The sequence below is a fragment of the Morone saxatilis genome, unplaced genomic scaffold (genome assembly GCF_004916995.1).
Source record: "Morone saxatilis isolate NCDOM2014 unplaced genomic scaffold, NCSU_SB_2.0 Contig15, whole genome shotgun sequence".
Lineage (NCBI taxonomy): Eukaryota > Metazoa > Chordata > Actinopteri > Moronidae > Morone > Morone saxatilis.
Window position 1 is genome coordinate 14,354,518 of NW_023339707.1, and position 15,686 is coordinate 14,370,203.

The following is a 15,686-nucleotide window of genomic DNA, read 5'->3' on the forward strand; positions in this document are numbered from 1 at the left end:
TGACAGTGCTCACATAATGTAACATAAAGGGATGTTTAAGCTTTTTGTGTTTCGTGAATCCAAACTGTGTTTCCACATTTTAATGTTTGTTTTGATTATTCCTTTTTGTTTCAAATTTATTGAGTGCATCCACATATTATTACCACATATTCATATTGTTAAATCTGTAGCTTTAGAGATAGATCTGTAGTTGCGTACTGTGCTGTGAGATATTTAATGCAATGACATGAATGCAGAATATGTGCAAAGAAAAAAACTTTTTAATGTATTCCCTACACTCTTCGGTCTGTGGTTCTGTCTCCTCATAAGGAAGTAAAAGAGGAGGAGGAGCTCCGAGGTCTATTTCTGCTTTACAGGCGCTGATCTTTCCTTGTATCATTCACTTATTCACACTCCCACTGTTTTTTAATCACTCACTTCCTGCCACTTTCATTTATTCCCCCCCTCCAAACACACACACACACACACACACAAGAATGATTCATTCAGATATTTAATACGCAGTGTGAGAACACACAGAGACAGGCTAATAAATAAATGCATAAATAAATGCATAAATAAATAAATAAATAATCATTGAAGCTGGAGCGCGCTCCTATCAAGTGCGCTCACACGTTTTTTGGAAGTGTTTGTCTCCGGTTGCTTCCTCCAATCAGCCTGTTCTGCACACACACCCCCCGCGAGGATTATCTTTCTTTCGTTTTCATTTCCCGGAAGGATCGAATGTGAAAACAGTAGAGTTTTCGTTGTTTCATTTAAAATGGAGTTTGGGGAGGTTTAACCTGCCGTTTGTTTCATTTATTGGCGACCTGTGTGTCTGCTTAGAAGGAAATCATCTTTTTTTTTTTTCGTACAGCCGAGTAATAAAGGGACATTTCCATGGAGAACATTTCCCCGTCACCTTTGGTCAAGGTAAGTTAAGACTCAGGAGCAAACCGATTAACTTTGTGTTGTCTTCAAAAAAGGCAAACCAGAGCCCAACTGCATGTTTTGTTTTTTTGGAGATTGGGAGCTTAGTCCTTGGCCAGCTGTTGTTGTTTAGGCAAGTGAAAGTGTAGCTTTTAAGTAAGGTTTTAAAATCGATCTGCATTACTGCTTCTATCCTGCCACTGAGTGGTGGTGTATGTGTAATTATGGGCTTATATATACTTATATGTGTGTGGATGTTTTGCAGCAAGAAAACAGAGCAAACAGTCCTACATCCCTAATGCATGGAAGCCAAGTCAACATTCCTCTCACTGTCCATCAAACCCCCCCTAACCAGCTTCCTTTGGTCAGTCCTCCCACTCAGGAAGACCTGTGGCATCTACCTGGACAGCTCCGTGAGTCAAACCCTCCTCTCTGTTTGATGCTGTGTTTATCTGCAAGATACTGCTGCATAAATAACACGCATCAAAGTAGATGCAGCAGCATCTGCTGTTCTAAAGCACAAACGCCACCTGTAACAGTGTGTTTTTGAATTATGTATCTCTTTCCTAGGAATAAACCCATCTCTGTGGGATAAGGAGGATGTGGCCCACTGGCTCCACTGGGCTCAGAAGGAGTATTCACTGCGCCGGCCCGAAAAGGGACGCTTTGAGATGAATGGTCGAGCCTTGTGCCTGCTCACCAAGGAAGACTTCAGACGCCGCTGTCCCAGCTCTGGTAGAAAAATTAGTGTCTTTGCAGAAAGAGAGTATGCTGGCTGGTTTTGTGGCTGGGTTTTTTATATGCCCCCCCTGTTTTCTACAGGTGATGTTCTGTATGAGATCCTACAGTGTGTAAAACAGCAAAGGAGGAGCGTTGTGTGTGACCCCCCAAATGCGTCTCCCTCCTTGGCAACTGGGAGCACCCAGAGCCCAGTCAGCTGCCACATACCCCTGCAGAGTGTCAAAGAGCCCAAGCCTCCCTCAGTCAATGGCAACCAAGGTCAGTAACGTCTAGGAATACATTTTAAAACATATACAGAATCAGTTGTATGTCGATACATACGAATAATTTGACTCTGGTTCTCTGTCTCAATTAACACAGTGCAGAGAGCAAATTAACAGGACAATACATATGCAGACATACTATAAGTCTAATATAATCAAATCTAATCAAACTAAACAAAGGCACAGAGCTAAACAAATATAATCAAACTTAAACATACAGCTGTAATATACAGGAAAGATCAGGACAACAAACTACATTAAGGTCAGATTGTTCTGTTCTATTATGTTCTGTTATGTACAGGGTACAGACATGGGTGCATGGTAGTTCAAAAAACAGACACGCATTATGTTTAAGTGTGTTGCATATAAAAAAAACTTGTTTATCCTGGTTAGGTTGTAGCTGCAAATACTTCCTGATCCCGCTCTTACATGTGCAAACACACCCTGCAGGAATTCTCGCTCTCCCCTATGTTTGTTTCTCTGTACTTGTGAGGACATCCATTTGCTTTTTATTTGCCAAACTCTAAAGTTTAACACTGACCAATGCATGCCTACCCTCAACTCTTATGATATGAAGACTAGGGGGTATAGAAGTAAACATAATGTCAAATAAAATGTGTTTAAAAACTTTCAGGATGTTAAATGGTTATAAGCAGCATTTTAATGTTGTTGTTGGTTCAGATGTTTAGAAGTCTCACTACATTACATGCTTTAAGTTTAATAAAGCTGCAATGCATGATACAAGATGTTTTGCATTAACAAGATTATTTGAAGCTGCACAGTTCAGATAAATGCAAAGCTAAATAATTACGTGTAAAGTTACACTAACTGGAAATACAATTTACGAGCACCTCAAAACTGCACGGACATTTTACCCTTCAGTGGAGGAATATAAACACACACGCTCCTCGTTTGTCGCGATCATAAAAAAAGGTACTTTCCATTACAGAGAGTATGAAGTGTGCCAGTGGGTGTGCCCTGGTTGCTTGGAAACCAATTATCTTACAACTCCAGAGTCCAAAACAATGACTTTGTTCTACATACTGTCTGCAAGTAGTGAAATGGCCTCTTTGTATATTGCATCAGCCATCAATGCAAAATGTTAAAGCTGCTTTAAAATCACTTTTGCTTTCATTTTAACCCTTTTTTTTTCACAATTCCTCATATTTCTCTTTAACAGTTTCCCTTGCTTTCACAACTGCAGTGTCGGCAGCTGTTGTAACCGCTGTGACCACCCAACCACAGCCTATGTCACCTCTCAGAGATCGTCCTACAATCTTTCGCACCTACACTACTCCACTCACACATACTAGTGGGTATAACAAACAATACCAGAAACACAGTGCCTTTCTGCAAATTATTTACTCTGATTTTGGTTTCCTCTCTCTTTATTTCTCTCTGTATGTTTCATTTTCTCTTGCTTAGATGGAGCAGTAGCTGTTTTTACATTGCCCCACAACCAAGTTCAGTGTCCTCCCAAAACAGAGAGTGTCACCCAGGAGCCGCTCAATCTCTCCAGCCGAGAGAAGCAGAGGAGCCCACTGCATAAAGCCAACGGCCGCATCCCAGGTAGTGTTACGTTCATTTATTAACAGTTGTACTACATTATCCACTTAAAAATCTACAAAAACATTTTTTGTCTTAGAGAAGGTGCACAAATGTGTGAAAACCTGATCAATTTATATTAAGACATCCATAAGATTCACAATTCACTCACCGTGTAGCTGTGGTTTAGTGTGTTTAAAGGAGCCCTAAGAGTCTTACAGACTTTGAGATAGAGTTGTATTTGAAAACGATCAAAATGAGTTCTTTTCATTATGGATTCTCAATAGAGCTTTGAATACCAATAATTGATTGTAGTTGTATAAGTTTGGGTAACATGTGTCTGCTTGCCATCTTAATTATGGCCAGAGTGCAGACTGCTGTGGGACTACGTGTATCAGCTCCTGTGTGACGACCGTTACCAAGAATACATTCGATGGGAAGACCAAGACAGCCTGGTATTCAGGGTTGTCGACCCCAACGGACTGGCACGTCTCTGGGGAAACCACAAGGTGAGCATCCAGGTCTGTGTGGTTCATCTCACAGGGAAAATGAACACGCAGGTGGAGAGAAAAAACATCAAAAACATGGGGACATGGGAAGCTGAGTAAAAGTTGTACTGCAGGCCCTTGATGATGTGTGATCTGTTTTTACAGAACCGAGACAATATGACCTATGAGAAAATGTCCCGTGCTTTGCGGCACTACTACAAGCTCAACATCATCAAAAAGGAGCGAGGACAAAAGCTCCTCTTCAGGTCTCTGTCCTCTTCTCTTTGTCTTTCTCCTCCTGTCTTTTCCCCATAACAACGCTCACACATTTATTGTTATGGCCTCTTCTCTCCCACCCACAGGTTTCTGAAACTCCCACATGACATCAGGAAACCACAGGCTGACCCTGCAGAGTCCCCAGAACACACTTCTCAGGACGGGGACTTTCCAGACAGCAGTCCTATACCTGAGTTCAGTGAGGACCATTTTGAGGTTTCCCCTGATCGTGCTTCTCCACAGCCTCCTCCATAGAAAAACATTGCATTAATGTCCTTAATACAATACAACACATTTTATTGCAGAATAATGTGGAGATTGTGGTGTATTTATCTTGCGTTTTTGAGCTTCAGAGAGTAACCCATGCATATAAAGGTTTAAAAAAAATGCACAGTTGTTTGTATTGTTAGGAATCTTTGCACTGTGAGATTGCTTTACATTTTGCTGTGAATCAATGTATGTATCACTGTGATCAGAATGAACACTAATTTTAAGGGCAAGGAAGATGGTGAATATTAAAACAGCCAAATAATAATCATAACTAAAATATCTCAGGCTTGCTCAACCGAATTGCATTACAAAAGTTGCACTTGTTTTCATATATTATACAGGTCTAGCAGTTAAGTGGTGGAAATGACTGTGAAATTGTTCCAGTTTGTTTGTTCTTGCAGGGTAAATGCCATTTTGTACACGCTGTGCAGTTTGTTGGTTTTACATATAGTTTTGCTTAATTAGCTCCAAGTTGAGGCATTTAAAAAGATGTGGACTTTCCTATAGGTACATTATCAATGTTTTTCCTGCTTTGTAAAATAAATATTTTGTATTGAATACTTTGTATGGCACCTCCCAAATGTGTTTATTTGCGTGCTCAAGTACTTAAATGATGTCTTGGAACATATATCACAACATTGTTATTTTATTACACATTGTCAGTGATGAGATTAAGCCTGTAGGTGAATAATCCAGTTAAGACAATTGATCATTCATGCCATGTAAATCCTTTCATGCAATTCACAAAATATTAAAACAAAGACAAAAAAAAAACAGTGTTATCAAGCTCTTAAAATATAGGCAATCTAAGAAAAACACACACATTCATAGTGCTGCTCCTTGCCTAACCCCCAACTAAAAGCTGGTATCTGTACCTGCAGGGGGTGCTGTGGTAGCATGGTAAGCAGCATAAATTAGGACACTGCATATTTAGTTGACTTTATTGTCAATATTATATTGCTGTGAAGGATTGACAGAGGAAGGAGAGCATCTACCCTTTACTTTAAAACAGGAAGCTGCTTCTACAGATAAAAAAAGGTTCATAGCCATTTAAAACAATCAAATAACATTTCTGTTTAAATGCTTTCACTTTCTGTTTGACAGTTTGAAGCCATGACCAGAGGGTGGTAACATGGATGGGAGCTCATTAACAAAACGTTTTTAAAATAAAAAAAGGTAATAATGTAATTTATTATATATGTATTATATCAAACCAGTGACTACTTTCTTAGGAAGTGCTTTGTTGCACTGATATATATATTTCAATAAAAAAGTAGGATAAAAATCTTAACATTTGTTTGCTTTAGGAAAAAACAACAATTTAAATATAAAAGCATAAAAAGGGTAAAGTCAAAGATTTTCATACTAAGTTTAACCAAAATATTAACTAACTAATTAATTTCTATTAAAACTGATACGATTTAAGATTCAAAGACTTATTTGTCACATACTCACATATATTTTCGGTAACTAATAACTCATTTATAAAGAAAGTACTTTAGTTTAGTCCTTTTGAAAATTGTTCCTAAAGCATGTTTTTTTTTTGATTGTTTGTTCCTTGGAAGGGCTCATTAAAAGTCTATTTTTGTTAATTTGTACTTTAGTGGATTGTACTTTTTGTTCATTAGTTCAACATTGCCAAAGATCTAGAGCATTTAGTTTATTTAGTAGTATCACACGGAAGCCGGCTTGAGATAAGCAAACCAAAATCATTTTGGCTTTTAGGACTAGAAACAGACAAAAAGTCATTGACAGTGTATGCTATATCACATGGGCATGACCAATATGGTATGTCTAATTGAGATTGGTTTAAAAACTCTGAATGTGAAACCATTGCTCAGTTTTCACTGGACAACTCTTCTCAGTGTGATTTGGTCTACTTTTAAAAAACAGAAGGAGTTCAAAGCCTTTAGAAAATGGCTCCAGGAGTTTCCAGTTGTTATTATCGTCAAGTTCCTCCTTCCATCTCCTTCTCTGGATCCGGATTCATGGCCACCTACCAGTTAGGGGTCGCCCAGTGCTTCGTAAACTATACACCCTGGATACTGCGCACAGCACCGTGTGTTCTGGGTGCATCTGCTGGGTCTCTGGTTGCAGCTGCTGTAGCCTGTGAAATGAGCCTGAGTGAGTGACTATCATGTTTTTCTCTAAATGTACTTCTATTGCCTGCAATTTTATGTTTCTGACTCAAAGTTTTCTATTTGACAGTTACGATCCGGGATGAGATGCTCCATTTTGCCAAACAGATGAAGGCTTATACTCTTGGCCCATTTAATCCCTCAATCAATGTTTTCCACTGGTTAGAGTTAATTTTACGCAAACATCTTCCTTCCAATGCACACAAACTGGCCAGTGGGCGTCTTGCTGTAGCTATGACCCGCTTGACTGATAGCAAGTTCATTGTCATGTCTGATTTCCAGTCCAAAGAGGATGTAATACAGGTGAGTTGGTACAACAGATTCACACCCTATTGATTTGAAAGAAACCTGGGCAGGTTGGTAGCAAAAAAATGACAGTTTTTAAGCATATTGTAATTATTGTCTTTTTAATATTGTCTTTAGGCTTTGCTATGTAGCTGCTTTGTGCCTGGGTACTGCGGTATACTGCCTCCATCCTTCAAAGGAGTTGTGAGTATTTGATGGCCTTTCCATAAAGTCACTTCAACACCATTTTTTGGTCAGTATCATAATGTATGTGATCTCATCTCACAGCATTATGTCGATGGGGGTTTCAGCAGCATGCAGCCACTACTTCCTTTACCCTCTCACACCTTGACGGTGTGTCCGTTCTCTGGAGAGATGGACATCTGTCCCGCCGACACACCTTCCAAGTGGGACATGGTAGTGAGTGGGACCACCTTGAAGGGCAACCTGGCTAACAGCCTCAGGATCATCAATGCTCTCTACCCCATGGCTCTAGAGGTCAGACCCCTGCCAAACGCTCCATGTGCAGAGTTTTGTTCTCAGTCTATTTGTAGCTTCCTTGGTGGGTGAAAATGACCCATAAACTTATCTGTCAAACTAAATGTTTAAGTGAATTCTTCTCCAGCAAATAACAAGATTAATAATAGAGTTTAAAGGTGATAACCCTTTACTACAGAGCTGCTGTTGAATCAGTGTGAATTAAGGGCACTTAACTAACAGTAACACTGTAAAAAAAAGACTCTCTAAATGACCATTTTGTAACATTTAATTCTATTTGTGTGTTGTTCATCTCTCTTTAGACTCTGGAACAGGCCTTCGACAGCGGCTACAAAGATGCTATTCAGTTCCTTCTGAGCAATGGTGGGTCAACTGTACAAGGGGAAAAATTGAGGAATTAATGATACTGTCATTTTTATTACTTGCAGAATCAATTTGACCTACTTTCTCTTTCACGTCTTCCCCTCGTGTTCAGATCTTCTCCCATGTTTGATGATTCCCAAACTATCCCAAGGGCCACTTAACTATAACCAGACTAAAACTTGGATGCACCTGGAGACGGACATAAGAGAAGAGGAGGAGATGAAGGTGGAAAAGGAGAACGCTGCACTGACATCTTGTACGGACAATAGATGCATGCAGACTGAACTGACTGGAAATCGACCAAGTTCTCTCCGTTTTGACATGGTAAAAAATGGTATGTCTGGCACACACACACACACACACGCTAGCCACTAAAAGCAACTAGTTAATTAAAATTAGTAGAACAGCTTTTAATGACACTTGAATTTGTAAGTTACAGTTTGTCTTCTTAATGCCAGCAGTGAGGCTGTTTATCAACATTTGTGTTTCAGTTCTGATGGGCACCATGATGACTAATCTGAGCATGTCCGGACTCCCTGTGAAAATCTTTTCCCATCTGCTTCTACCTCTCATTCTGTCCTTTTACGCCGTACTCAAGAGAAGGCACAGGTAATAAGTACACTTAACACACAATACATAACACAGACAAAACTGTAAGAACAGTTGAGGACACCAGGGTTGTGTGCTCAGTAACTTTAATGTCTACATTTTGTGTTTTCAACACAAGGAGGGGAAGGAGCAGTCTTTTGGGAAACATGCTTCTCTTCTCTCTGCTTTCTAGGCGAGTGTTAGATTGGAAGATTGATACCACTCCCATATGTGTCTGGTAAATATAGTGCTACAACCAGCAACCAGAAGCAGAACTTAAGACTGCCTAAAGACAGGAAACAGGCACATAACAGCCCATGAAACTGTAACCTGCCATTTGTATACTCTGGTCTTGATACAGATTAAACAAACAAGATATAACGTGTTGGGTATAGATTTAGAGGTGTTGGAAGGCTGATTTTGTTACCTGAGACAGAGTCGGACTGGCTGTTTCCCTCTGTTTCCAGTATTTATGCTAAGCTAAGATTACCAGCTGCTTGGTGTAGCTTCTTAGTTAGCATACAGACATGATCTTCTCATCTAACCCTGGGAAAGCTAGTGAATTAGTGCATTTCTGAATATGTCTAAGACAGATCTAGAGCCATCCTTATACACCGACTAATCCAGACCAATGCAATCCACATCACACTTTATTAACATTTTTAGAAATGTGGTTCAGGAAATTAAACTGTTTGTTAACAACTGGGCCTATATTAAAAAAATATACCTAGCCAATATAATGGCTGATATTGACCTACTGCAGACATATCGGTCTTTCATCTGATACGTGCCGATGGAAACTGTTTTTTTTTCTTTTAAATGCAATGTAATTCAGTGTTGAGTGTTCTTCTCTCTCCCAGACTGGAATCGTTTGTCAGGCAGGTGCCTAAGTTGGTGTTCTGGACTTGGCATGCCCTTAGACACTTCACATTCTTCTTTTACAGCATATTTGTCTGTAGCCTTAAGAAGAACATAAATGACCGGTACGACCGCATCCTTACTTGAATCATTCCATTGATCATTCAAATTGTATATGATGCTTTAATTTAATATTTTCTTTGTAACATCTCATCTCATGCAACCGATTGGACTCTCTATGTTTTAGGATTACGCCCATCATCCTGCTGTTGCAGTGGATGAAAATTCAAGCACAATACGAGACTCCACGAGGCGCACAGAGGCACTCTACACCTTGCCATAAGATTCCCTCTTCTGCTCATTTTGAAGATGTCGGGCTTGGGATTCTACACAGATGGTTCATGACTCCATCACAGGATCACAAGAAACCAAAATTACAGTATATGTAGACAGAGTGACTGATGTTTTTAGGTCACCAAGCTGAAATGTAAACACTGTATTCTTTCTTCACACCATGCATCACTACATTTAGCATATGAGGATAACCAGTCTTTAGCATGAAGGTGGCATAGGGTGAAAACTCCTAGGCTGATCAAATTAACTTGACTGAATAATATGGTCATAGTTATATGCTTGTGTGGTACAGTAAGAGATTAATCTGATGTGGTGGTTGGTAAAGGGCTCAAATGGGGTTGAAATGAAAGTTTATTGGTCTGAAGACCATGCTGTACATTTATATAATTGTAATTTTTATTTATCTGTTTGGCCTTATGAATGTAATTAATAACATTGCTTAATCTCTAAAATACTAATATAGTGTTTTACAGCATACAGTGGTTTCTGTCACCAAAACATGAAAACTGACTGTTGACAGAATAGTAAATATCAGTGGTTCATCAGCTGACTTGAGTGAAAAACAAATCCTACCATTAATCAGTTATCCAAAGTTTTCGTGAAACATCCCAGACAAAAAAGCACTTGCGGTTTGAGTTGAGAGTGTATCTCCAGGGCGCTTATCTAGAGTGTTCCTAATTTCATTTCCACATGAGAGGTGACAACTGGTCCTGTGATGTGCTATTTGAACACTGCACTCTTTCACTCCTCGTCCCCTCGTGTGTAGACATTCGCTACCTCTCTATACTGTTCATTCATTTGATGTTAAGCCTCAGTGTCCTCCAGAAAGCATTTCTTGACTGCAGGGAATTCTGTGAATTCAAATGACACCAATGTTAGGTGTTAGTAACTACACGTTTTTATGTTGTAGGAGCAGAAACCATTGACTTCCTTTATCTCAATTGTAACATATTGTAACCAAGATCAAAGTGCTTTTGTTCTGCTGTACACTTCAAATGAATAAATGGCACTACTTTTATTGGTTTTGTACAATATATTTTTATTGTTGTAAGCTGCGGTGTTGTTGTTACTGTACTGCTGTAGTTACCTTTATACCTGCTGCTACTGTTTCAGTTCGAGAAACCTCTAGCGATCAGTTAAGGCCATCGCTGAACTTTAATAATCTTTCATAATCTTTTAACAGCTGTCCATGTAACCTGTTCCTCTGTAGGTCAATCTTTCAGGCTTGTAACAACTCATTTTGACCAATAAACATAAGGGTTTGGGCATCTGAAATGCAATTTTGTAAAATACCCACAAGATGGAGCATTGAGTACAAGGGTGGAGCATAGTATAACCGGGTTGACTGGGAATTCAACAAGAACTGTGATATCAGACAGACAGGATCTGTAAACCAAACCCAGGCCTAGATCAAACAAGCATAAAAACAATGTTTCTCTTTGAACTCCTTGAAGCCTTTCAGATATAAAGTTTTCAATCAAAATTCTAGTCTGGTAATTTGGATTTAACTTTTTGCCTTTGCCAGCTTTGTACACCTTACCTGCTGCCACCACTTATTGCAGTATACTTTTCAGATGCATTAACCATTTGAAACATTGAAATAATAAATAAAAATAAACATAAAGTTAGTAGTGTCTTGAGATGATAAGTCTCATGATAAACACTAGAAATGCTTCCCTGGTGTTGAATCCATAATTAGTTCAAATATGAGAGTAATGTAGTTGCATTCTGGATCTGTTTTATCTGCTGCTTCTTGCTCTGTTGACCACAATCCCACCACATTCATTCTTTTTTAAAGCATTTTAATGACTTTATTATAAAAAAGTACAGAGATGACAGAAAATAAAGGTCACAGTCAGTGTCTTAACCCCTTATCTACACCACACAGAGTACACACTTTGTAGCTAATCCTCCTTTTACACTCCTGCCTGAATGGTAACGTGTTGCCACAGAGCTGGAATGGAACATTTGATCTCTGGGCTCCATGTCCTTTTCGTACAGATGGCCCGTTACCTGCGGAGAGATCCTCTTATATAATGAGTGTGGATGGATCATACGGATAACACATACATCTGCTGCTGTCCTACACCAGCCACTGATCCAGCCAGTCAGCCGGCAACCAGCTGGCTTTGTAAAGACACAGACGAGACAGAGTGTGGTGTCCGTACAACTGAGACTTGTGTTTAAACGTCCAGGATATACAGAAAAAGAGCAGATTCTGTTAATTAAAAAATCATCTCCTCTCCTCCAGGACTATCAAAGGCCATAAAAATTTGATTCGAGGAAGTGACAGACACGACTAAAATTAGAGCACAGGCTGCCTTGTCTCTTTGGGGATGATACCCTTTAAAAGTACGTGGCCTTTTCACTAATCCGCCTGGCAACAGGGTGAACAGAACATATTTAGATGGCTGATCTCTCATACTGATGCTGAGAGTCATTAACTCACTGCTCATGATCAATGGAGATGGAGCACAGAGGAAAAGAGAGGATGACCTTTGATATGAAAAAGAGAGGTTGTGACCTTTACCTCCTGACATGCAGAAATCTCCATTGTAACACTCACACATAAATGAATAGACCATAAAGCAAAACAGCAAACAGAATCAGAAATTGTATTGAATCTCTTAGTAGGATGTGTGTATGAGTGTTTGCTGGTTTGAAAAAGTCCTGTGCTGTCTGCTGATAAAGGTCTTAAGATGACGAGGTAAGAAAGCACAAGAAGTCAGATGAGGACATGGAGGGATGGGTGTTTTTCATGTCTGACTAGGGACATGAGTGAGATATGTGAAAAAAGAAAGGGAGGGGAATTCAAAAATGGCACAAAGGGGATAGCAGCAAGACCATAAGACTGATTTATGTAACACCTGGCACAGAGAGAAGGTCAGACATTACTCTTTGATAGTTACACCGAATAAACCCTATTCTCTACTTATGTTAATAAACTGGATCTTGATCTTTTTATTTTTTACATGTTTACAATGGTGGCACAAGGAGGGGGTCCAAGGGGCCATTGTCCCCCGACTTTACACCCCTGGCCTACATTCTTTTTAAGTCATGAATCACTGTACCCCCGACAAATGTTCCTATATTGAAACATTTCCGGTAAAAATACATTTCAATCATTCCTGTTCCCAATATGTCTAGACCGCAAGCCTGTCAGATGCATTTTTCACTTGCACAGTGTTTGTAATGTGTCTGTTGTTGACACCAGCTATATTTTGCTAGAGTTGTTTTGCACTTTTTAGCACCACCACTTCTGAAATGAATCTAGCACCCTTGGCTGTGGCTCAGCAACGACAGCAGGTCGTCCTTTAGGCTCAGGGTTGGTGGTTTGATCCCAGTCTCCTCCTGTCCACATGTCAAAGTGTCCTTCAGCAAGACATTAAGCCCCTGATGGTTATGCTAGTGACTGCTGTATGAATGGGCTTTAGATGAAGGCATATGAATGCAGTCCATTTACTGCACATTCATGAAATGTTTACAGTAGCCTAGTACATGAGTGGAAACATTTAATACAGACGCTTCCACACTGTCCATAAGACATGTGATTCATATAATCATGTAATTTATGTGCAATGGCCTTTGCAGTCATCCAATCTAAACCCAATGAAGCACATATTAGGGTTAGGTATTAAGTATGGAATGATATATATTAAATCATTATATTATTCACCACCAGCATAATACAAAATGAGGGAATCTTTTTGTAAGAATTGTTTCTGATTCTCCAGGAGCACTGGTGGTTTTCGAGGCTTGTGGTGGAACAACACCTTAACACAGTTTATAGTTTTTTCCTTTAATTCCTTTCATCTAAAAATGTATAATTTCTGCCCACATTTGATTTAGGCTGGTTTGAAGTCTGTGTGCATTTATTCAAGCTTGTGTTTGTGTGGCCTCTGATTTATATAATGATTGTATAGATATTTGCTCAGTTTGTGTTTATTTGCTTTATTGTATGTCTAACTGTGTCACTGCATATGTCAGAATGTGTATGTGTTTGTGTGGTATATCTATACTATGAGCTATTCTATGTTTTCTCTGCCAAAAGCCTTTTAACTCTCATAATCCCATATAATCTCATCTCATGAACACACAGATAGGACTCTTTCTCCTTTCTCCATATCACATGCACACAAACTTTGTATTGCTACAGTCACCTTACAGTTTGTCTGAAAGGTCCACTAATTAAAATAACATTGTCATATGTCAGTATTATTGTCAACAACTATGTAGAATTTCCATCATCCACAGCTGTACTTTGATGCTAATTAGCACATTTTAGGTAACATACTAAACTAACACTATACCTGCTGAACATCAGCACCTTAGCATTGTCATTGTAGGCATGTTAGCAAGTTAGCAAGTTAGCACAAAACACAGCATGACCACAGACTCTGGTCTTAAATTTGGTTGTTATAACAATATAAACATGTCATCTCAACAAATTTAGAAAAGATATAAAAGTTCTAAAAAAATTATTCGCCTTAAGAAGCCTTGTGTGACCATCTATCACTCTAAGTTTGTTTGTCTGTCTTGAAGATAGGTAATCTGTGGGATCTGGAAGGGATAATTTAGATTAATTCTGCCCACTCAATCAACAGACCTAAACAGATGTTGCCAGGTTTTACTACGGAGCATGCATGTTTTAATGAATGAGTGTGTTTTTTCGTGTGAATGTGTGTGCGTGTGTCCCACGTGGATCTCTTAGACCCTCAGCAGGACCCAGTGATTGTGAGTAATAAACAGCAACAGATTGACAGTTTTCTGCTTCTAATCCTGTCCTCCTTCACCTCCTCCTTCGTCTTCCAAATTTAGAGCCCAGTTGATAAGATGAAGAAATACTGTCTTGATGATGATGCCAGGCACTAAGGCAATTCCTTGTAAAACAGACTGGCAGCACTCCATCTGTCTTAATTCTGACTGATTTACTCTTCACCTCTCTCCTCTCTTGACATCTCAGCACTTCATCTAATCATCCTTTTAATTTAGAAGGTATTTCCTAGTGAGCCACAGTGTAATGCCTGTAGATTTAAGATAAAAACCTTCAAGATTTGACTTTTAATAATCAGTTCATTTTTTGTACATATTGCATATAGTGACAATAATGAATATATCAGCATGCTATTAGCAATACATTTCACGATCTGTTCATTTTTACTTAAATTAAATTGTATATTTTTGATGATGTCTTTCCAGTGAGAAAAAAATATCTGTTTCTCAATAATGAAAATGATATACAATTGTAGCATTGTAAAATTGGTTTAATGAAATATGACTAATTCTTTTCCGTCATCATACTTAACCACTTTAAACACTTTAATGTGTCCCATGACTGACTGCAATGAAACACAGTTCTGTTCTGAGTTGGTTTCGAAAGAAGATGATTTAACCACCACTGGTGTATTATTCTCTCATGACTGGTAGATAATTTTTTTTAACCTTTTTTAACCAGGGTACACAGAATGATATTCTCTTTTTCCAGAATACCCTGCTGACGCAGTTATTTACTTACACAGTTTACATCCAGTACAACCACAGCCTGATTTGCTGGCCTCAGATGCTCCAGTGGAGCATTTGTGGGTCAAGAGCCTTGTTCAGGGACAGCTCAGTGTGAAGCCACAAATATTCATGCTATTCAGTTTAATAACCAGCTTCCTATTTATTTTTCCTAGAATCTCAATTATTTTTTAAATCAAGTGGCAACAAGAGATGGTTTTATATTTTCTGTTTTGGCCTTCCTTTCATTTAATTCAGTGAATTGGCAATATTATAACAAGACATATTCTAAGTTTTTATTCTTATTCTGCTTGTTCATATTTGCCCATCCAGGAAGTTGTTGTGACTGAAGTTGTGAAAATAAGCACTATTATGCAAACAATTTGAATATTCAGGCCACAGATTTGGAAACCAAACATCAAAAGTTTGACAATTTTGTTACAAATGAATGAATATTGTGTTTTTATGTAAAAGCCCAAACAATTAAATAAAAAAAATAAAATTAAATAAAAAATCCAAATGTGATGTTCACTGTGCTATTATAAGCTGCAATCTGGGGCTCGCCTACCGTGTGTGTGCACAATAACAGAGGGCACCAGACGCAGTTAATT

At 38.8% G+C, this 15,686-nt stretch overlaps 1 protein-coding gene across 2 annotated transcripts; it reads left to right on the forward strand.

Moving 5' to 3' along the window:
• The first annotated feature begins 675 nt into the window (after positions 1-675).
• On the forward strand, positions 676-5,064 carry etv7 (ETS variant transcription factor 7). Of its 2 annotated transcripts, none has more exons than XM_035656234.1 (9): positions 676-912; positions 1,175-1,322; positions 1,480-1,644; positions 1,732-1,908; positions 3,094-3,225; positions 3,339-3,482; positions 3,825-3,967; positions 4,112-4,212; positions 4,309-5,064. In XM_035656234.1, exons 1-9 carry the CDS (start codon positions 880-882, stop codon positions 4,475-4,477), a joined length of 1,212 nt encoding a protein of 403 aa, XP_035512127.1. In that variant the 5' UTR covers positions 676-879; the 3' UTR covers positions 4,478-5,064. The 2 variants fall into 2 exon arrangements, with proteins under 2 accessions (XP_035512127.1, XP_035512128.1); XM_035656235.1 differs by having other exon boundaries at positions 3,118-3,225.
• Positions 5,065-15,686: the final 10,622 nt, after the last annotated feature.